Genomic DNA, 8,058 nt, shown 5'->3' with positions numbered 1-8,058 from the left:
TTAAGGTGGTCTTCTAAGATTTTATATGGGATGATTTTATTACTGTTCTTAAAATATATTTTTTTAATAAAAAATTAAATTATTTTACTAAAAAAATTGCTTTAAAATCATCTCTAAGACTTCATTTGGGACAGCTCTTTTATTATTTCTTGATCAGCTTTTTAGTACAAAAAATTAATTTTTACATTAAAAATTTACTTTAATAAGTAATAAAAAAAGATGTCTCAAACAAGCCTAAGTCCTCATAAGAATTTTCAATGTGCTCAATTTAATTTTATGGTGTTGAGGACTACGGTGCACCCCAAGATTGACTGATCTACAGCTATTTTGTAATAAAGATGATACCATATTTAGTGAATTCTTTCATAATTTAGTTGCCATTTATAAAAAAAATCTTACATTATTACTCAATATATTTTTGTAATGTCAATGTGTGACAAACATCACGTGAGATTAAATTATTTTTATAATTAAAATATAATTTTGGTGATATAAATTTTATAAAAAAAATTGTACTGAATATTATATTTTAGTTAACAAATTACGTTTATGAAATATTAAAATCTGAGAGGATGTAAAATAATTAGAAAATATTTTGATGCAAAAGGAAAGCAAGTTTATGACACATACATAAAATTATGGGAGAGGACAATAGGTCATGGGCATAAAAATTACCAAAGAATCAATTTGGAAAAATATCATAAATATGGATTTAGGAGGTTTTTGTGCTAATAGGAAAATTTATGAAAAATAATGGAGAGCAAGTAAAGAATCAGGATTTTTTTTTCCCTTGATCTTTACAAGGTATATGATTAAGCACCATGAGAATTTATTTTTGTACATAAAAAACTAGTGTGTGATGACAATATATTTATAATATTAAAAATAAGCATGATGCAACATCAACTAACAATAAAAGTAGCTATGCTGTAAACAAAGAGTTCCTTTTTTTTTTTTTTAAATAGGACATTTAGGCATATTAAGGTTTTGTTTGGGGCGAGCTTTTTACTGCTTCTTAAAGAAATTTTTAATACAAAAATTAAAAATTTTATACCAAAAAGTTATTTTAAGAAGCAGTAAGAAAGTCATCCCAAACAAAGCCTAAGTCAAGCTCACACATATCACATATTCAAGCTTCGAACCTGGGACTTTTTGGCTGATAGCCAAAGTTCCAACCAAAAGATCAAAATGAGCTGCATAAACAAAGAGTTCCATATGAGGTAAAATTATAACAAGGAAAAACAATAAGTATGTAGCTTTCCAATTTGTTATAGAGAAGCTCAGAGATTTTAAGTGAAGCAGGTATGTTGAAAAGACAGTTCAATAATAAAACCTCAACTAAAAAAAAGTGCAAATTCGACCCATTGAAGGAATTAGTAGAAAAAAAGCGATATTATATCAAATAAAAGCTTTGCAATTTTTGTGAGAATAAAATTGATTGTTATAACATATCACGAGTTGTTGTCAAATGCCTCATGCAACAACAATAGAAACCATATGGAGAAGGAAGATCTGTAATACACATCCTAAATAGTTGGCGATAAAGTTAACGAAGAAGATGAAGATGATGATAATGTGCTTAGTTGTTTTATTGGGGATCTTCAGGTTTCATTTGGAATAACTTTCGTATTGTTTTACAATTTAAAAAAAAAATAATTAATTTGTATAAAAAATGTTTTAAAAAATAATAAGAAAATTATTCCAAACGAAACATAAATTTATTTGCTTGATTAAGAATAAAGTTGCAATTAATGGTTATTCTAGCACTATTTACACTTGCATATAAATTATGTGAATGTTGGGGTGATGTGTTACAAGTGTACATTAATGAAGGCATGTATGTTGTGGCCAAGTTCTTGGATATGGCCTGCCACAATGATTATTTGATCGCCAAAAGGAGAAATTATTCTGTGCGGAGTCCGGTTATGTCCGGACTCTAATAAAAATGTGACATGTGTCCTTGTACACAGTGTGTACAACTTTAAACACTATATACAAATTACAAAATTATGTATATAGTATGTACAAACTTATATACATAATATACACAGTTATATACAGTGTGTATAAATTTGTACACACTGTGTACAAGAACACATCACATTTTTATTGGAGTCCAGACGTAATTCTACGTCCGGACTCCACGTGTAATAATTTCTCCGACAAAAGAGCATGCAAGTCAATGTCAGATAAGAGAATCATACTCGTTGGAGTAGTCTAAGGAAAGTGCTGCTGCATGAATAAGCTTGCCAAATGTGAGATCTTCAATCTGCTTTCTTTTCCTCTTCTGGTTAAGGAGAAGATTTTTCCTCAAGCCAGGATATGTGGTCAGATATTTAGGATACCATAAGAAGAATTTGAGCATAAAACAAACGGCTATGGGTTCGGTATGTTATCATATAGCTCTCATGGGAACTAAATAGGACCTATGCAAGAAAATAAACAATTTTCACATTTATCTGCACTATAGCATGAATCTCTTCTGTTCAGAATTTAATCATTGTTCACTATAACAAGCAAACGGAATATATAATCTGAAACCAAATACAAATTTCACATTAATCTGGATCATAGATTTAAGTCAATTTTACCATTTAGATACATAAGTAACACATCCTATGTATGTAAAAACAATTCTCATAGCAACTAATAAAAGAGTGATAAACTATAACTTTGCATACATTTAACTTGAACAATAGTCTAAATTCTTACTATTAGTGCCCAATTGCCCATGAATGACATCTTAAATACTTACCCTTTCCATGGTGTTCCCTTGAGAGAACCCCCAACTACTAAAAAAGAATCATGAGAAGTTATATCTAGTATATATATATCCTTCACAATTTTAGGGGTTGTTTGGTAGCAGGATTTAGGCCGAATTTGAGCGAAATCCAGCCAAATGGCCTAAAATGCAAAACCAAATCTCACGGTAAATGAAAGCCGAGGTTGACGGAAAATTCCGCCTTTTGGTGGTAAATCCCGAATTTCCGAAATCCTCTCCTTCGGCAGATTTAAACGAAAGCTACGTTGTTTGCCTCATCTCCTCACCCTCGCCTCTTTGTAATAGACAAACAGTCACACGGGATTTAACAGGATTTATCATGAATGTTACCAAATAATTTTTAGGATTTAAACCTCCCCAGATTTCCTGAATCCGGATTTAGAAGATTTACGAAATACTACTTAAATGAAATATTTGGTGCTACCAAACAGCCCCTTAATATATCAAAGATCAACAACACCTAGAAAAGGAAACAAACTGGTCATATTATGCAAAAGAATAAAGAGGAAGAACTGAATGTCAAGAGTTGATAAGAAGCAAGCAGTGATTTCATTTGAAGGGCACAAATAATCTTACAATTTCACTCATGGGTTACCGTAATTTTTTACAAGGTATCAGCAACGTTAAAAATAACATTCTACACTTCTACAACAACAACAAAAAAAACTGAAAATAAAACCCTCCTCAAGATTATAATGCAGGAAGGCAAATGAAGAATCTTTAGTTCAATTCCCAGATGGCCAAAATCAGTTCAAGAACAATCGCCACTCACCTCTTCTCTGCAAACTAATCATAGCCACGGCCTATAAACAAGTACAAAATTACCTCGACGGAGTCCCATCTGAGAGGTGCTGCTGCCTTTCAAAAAGTTCCTCAGCGAGCGCCTGCCTCACCGTCTCCCCTGCATAGTACAAAGCTCCCTCATTATCCACAGGCCGAGCTGGTTGTGGGCTCTCTGGCGGATCTCGCCACAGGTACTTCCCGTCATCTTCGGGCTCCCCGGCAATCTGGCAGAAGTTGTGCAGCACGACGCATGCAACCACCGTTTGGGCGGCATGGTCCAGCCCTATATTGAGGTTCCTTAGTATCTTCCACCTTCCTTTGAGAAGCGCGACAGCAGGCTCAACCGAGGCAGCACTGGCCTTAGCAAGAGCTGCGTCAAAGGCCTCCTGGGCGGCTGCAGATGGTGCAGCATCAGAAGAAGGGGAAACGGAGGAGAACGGGGTGATGAGGAAGGGGAGGAGTGGAAAGGATGAATCACCAGCTATGAAAGGGCGGACGATGTGGCCGCCTACTTGGATCGAAGGGTCGCGAAAGGCATCAGAATGGCAAAGGCGGCCATAAAGGGAGGAGTCTCGTAGATGTGACGCGGGATCGGATGATCCAGGGGCACGAACGCATGCGTCGAGGAAGACCTTGCGGTGATCCGCAACTACTTGGAGCAGAATAGAAGGAAAAGGGCGGTAGGGGGAGCGAAGGGAGGGGTCGGTGGAATCACGAAGGCGAACAGGGGAAGAAGCGATGGTGGCGGCAAGGTTGGGAAGGGAAGAGATATCGCGGAAGGCAGAGGTGGACTGGACTAGGCGATGGTGAGATGGGAGCTTGACGTAATCGCGGTAGACACGGGTGGAGAGAAGGCGGGTTAGGGCATGAGTGACGCGGGAGATAAGAGAAGGGGAGATAGGGCGATGAAGCAGGCGAGAGAGAGCACGAGAGGAGATGCCGCGGGAGAGGCGGGAGAGGGCGAGAGCTAGGGTTTGGTCAGGAGGAAGCGGGAGGGAGAGGGAGGGAAGGAGAGGGAGCAGTTGGTCGAGGAGAGAGGCGAAGACTGGGTAGGAAAGGCCGTAAAGTGATCGGAAGCGGGCATCGCGGGCGGAAGGATCCATGGAGAAGATGCTGCGGTCGGAAGGGAGGGTGAGGATAAGTGAAGAAGAAGAAAGCGGAGGGGGGAGAGGAAGAGGGGAAGGTGACGATGAAGAAGAAGAACGACGGCGGCGGCGGCGGCGGCGGCTGGGGCGAGGTAAGGAAGGTGAGGAGGTCGAGGATGCGTAGGAGAGGATGGAGGTGAGGGCAAAGAAGAGGATGGGGGACGAGGAGGAGGAAAGGAGGGAGGAGGGGGAGGAAGGAGGAGAGGAGAGTAGAGAGGCGGCCGGGTCGAGTTGGGATTGGAGCTGCAGGAGGTTGGAGAGAAGCAGCAGCAGGGCGGGATCCATCTTTACAGGAGGAACGCGGGCGTAGATCTCCGTTCAGTGATTTTTGCGTAGGTCAAGCTCCTTGCCGGCGAGGTGTAGGCTGTGGCGTCGATGGGGACGGAAGCTGGGAAGGCAGGCGGCCGGTGAAGAAGCGGAGTGCAGTGCAAGGGCTAGTTCGTTTGCGTAATTTGTCTTCTTCTTTCCTTTTTTATTTTTTTGTTTTTTATTTTTTATTTATTTTTAAGACCACCATTTTTTACAACTATTGGACACTTACTAGTTACTATAACTCTACTAAAAATCGGATACTGTAAATCATATCATCTCTAATTAATATTGATATATCATCAAAAAATTATCTTGATCGGGCACGATTCTCGAGACAAAATCAAGCATGAAACTTCAAAAATTAAATTCGGGATCACTTGAACTTCGATTCAGCGAACTTACAGTCAAACTTAGCGTCTCGGAAATATAAACTCAACGACACCAAAATCAACTCAAACCGAGCCCAAATGAGTCCAAATCAAGCACTCGAAGCGCTATTGAAAAGTTTAAACCACAATTTGAGTTACCAAACAGTTTCCAAATATGACGTTTACATGGTTGAATTGAGCGGCTCGACGAGACAAATCCAACAAGCCCAAGATCGCCAAATTCAAACATCATTAAAACCTTCAAATGTCTAACGAACGGTACACGATTGAGGGATTCAATATCGGCCGTCCATCCGAACACTCCTTATTTACCCCTGATCTCTCACCTATTTATAAGTCATGCCACTACATAATATCTATAAATAGACCCCTCATTTCTCATGAGAGGGGACCCAAGCAAGAAGAAGAAGAAGAGAAGAAAAGAGAAGAAGAAGAGAATGACAGGAGGGAAGAAACTCCTCCTCGACCACCGCCGGAATTCAGCTCGACGCCCAAGTTAAGCTGGAATTCTCCTCCGACGCTCAAGTGACGCCAAAAGTATGCCTGACTCCCGAGTAACACCAGAATTTTGTCCGACGCCCAAGTGATGCCGGAAGTCTGCCAGATTTCCAAGTGACGTTGGAATTCTAAGTGACTTTGAATTCAGCTCGAATACACAATTTGTTTGTAATTGGATTTCAATTCGGAAGTGAAAGCAATTTTATCTAATCGTCATAAATTTTAAGGATGAGTTAGCCTATTGTATCTCGAGCAAACACTATTAAAACATTTTCAAACTGGGTGTGACCCCATAGTTTTTTCCCTTTCCAAGATTTTCACGTAAAAATCATGGTGTTTTTATTCCTCATATGTTTGTGTGCTAGATATCCGTACAACGCTGAGACGGAAATTTTCTAACTCTATCGCCGCGTATATTCTAGTCCGTAACAAATAGAGTTATGTCTTATCATATATGACATCATAAAGTATTTTATAATAATTGAAAATTAGGATTTAAAGAGGAGATTATATTTGCCTGATTATGCAATTGAATATAATGTCTCACCATTTTGTTTTATTTTGTTTTTATTTTATGATAAAATTCATTTCAAATGAAATAATTTTTTCTTGTATGTGCATATTATTTATTAAAATTGTTGCGTCCTCGAGTATTCGCGGCGGTAGAGAAATATATAGTTTAACGTCTTAGCATTGTACGAAGATCCAGCACACAAGCAGATAAGAGAGAGTGTAACATTCATAAGAGACATAAGTTTTTACGTGGAAACCCCTGAAAAGGGGGAAACACTATGGGGCCTGACCCGATTTGAATGAATCCACTAGTATTTGCAGTCGATTACAAATGAGGCCCTTCCTTCGGAGAAGGCCTTAGCTTGATGTCACAAATGTATATCATATAGAGCACATTACATGGTGGGAGTTATAATAATCAACATAGATATGTTTGTTTTGTTTGAAGGGCTATAGTCGGCACGAGACATGGGTCAGAAAGATCGTTGTCTGTTGATGGAGGTTGGAATGATCCTAGTAAGTGACGGAGGTCGGAAAGACCGTAGACGATAGGAGACTGGGGTCAGAAAGACCGTTGCCTGTTGATGGTGGTCGAAAGGACCATAGTAGGTGACAGAGTTCAGAAGGATCGTAGTCGGCAGGAGAATGGGGTGAGAAAGATCGTTGTCGGTTGATGGAGGTTGGAAGGACCATATTAGGCAGAGGAGGTCTGAAGGACTGTAGTCGACATAAGACCGGGGTCAGAAAGACCGTTGTCTGTTGATGGAGGTCGGAAAGACCATAGAAGGCGACGGAGGTCAGAAGGACATAGTCGACAGGAAACCGGGGTCAGAAAGACCGTTGTCTGTTGATGGAGGTCGGAAGGACCATAGTAGGCGACATAGGTCAGAAGGACGTAGTCGGCATGAGACTGGGGTCAGAATGATCGTTGTCTGCTGATAGAGGTTGGAAGGACCATAGTAGGTGATGGAGGTCAGAAGGACCGTAGTCGATAGAAGATCGGGGTCAGAAAGATGTTTTTTGTTGATGGAGGTCGGAAGGACCATAGAAGGTGACGGAGGTCAGAAGGACCATAGTCGGTAGGAGACCGGGGTTATAAAGACCGTTGTCTGTTGATGGAGGTCGAAAGGACCATAGAAGGCGACGGAGGTCAGAAGGACTGTAGTCGGCAGGAGACCGGGGTAAGAAAGACCGTTGTCTGTTGATGGAGGTCGGAAAGACCATAGTAGGCGACAGAGGTCAGAAGGACTGTAGTCGGTAAAAGACAGGGGTCAGAATGATCGTTGACTGTTGATGGAGGTCAAAAGGATCATAGTATATGACAGAGGTCAGAAGGACCGCAGTCGATAGGAGACCGGGGTCAGAAAGACCATTGTAGTAGGGCGGTACTGGTAGAACTCTGGATGTCAGGTAGTGGCCCAGCAGAAGTTCGGGCCTTAGGTGGTGCCTTGGTAGAGCACAGGGCCTCAAGTGGCAGTTCAGCGGAGGTGAGGGCCTCAAGTGGTGGTCCGGCGAAGCAACGGAGATAGACGGTGGTCTGGCGGAGGTGAGGGCCTCAAGCGATGGTCCGACAGACTGACAGAGTAACGACGTCAGGCAGTAGTCCGGCGGAGGTGAGGGCCTCAAGTGGTGGTCC

The 8,058-nt window shown here is 40.8% G+C and overlaps 1 protein-coding gene across 1 annotated transcript; it reads right to left on the bottom strand.

Annotated features, from left to right (window-relative positions):
• Positions 1-3,281: 3,281 nt before the first annotated feature.
• Positions 3,282-5,178, bottom strand: LOC110102990 (protein ALP1-like). Its single transcript, XM_028700286.1, has one exon. The coding sequence runs from the start codon at positions 4,993-4,995 to the stop codon at positions 3,604-3,606; it is 1,392 nt and encodes a 463-aa protein (XP_028556119.1). The 5' UTR covers positions 4,996-5,178; the 3' UTR covers positions 3,282-3,603.
• Positions 5,179-8,058: the final 2,880 nt, after the last annotated feature.

The sequence above is a fragment of the Dendrobium catenatum genome, unplaced genomic scaffold (assembly GCF_001605985.2).
Source record: "Dendrobium catenatum unplaced genomic scaffold, ASM160598v2 fragScaff_scaffold_1482, whole genome shotgun sequence".
In the NCBI taxonomy this organism is placed as follows: domain Eukaryota; kingdom Viridiplantae; phylum Streptophyta; class Magnoliopsida; order Asparagales; family Orchidaceae; genus Dendrobium; species Dendrobium catenatum.
This window is presented reverse-complemented; position numbering and strand designations above follow the sequence as displayed.

Excerpts from the sequence above, each read along its gene's own strand:
- LOC110102990 (XM_028700286.1), bottom strand. The coding sequence starts at position 4,995 with ATGGATCCCGCCCTGCTGCTGCTTCTCTCCAACCTCCTGCAGCTCCAA.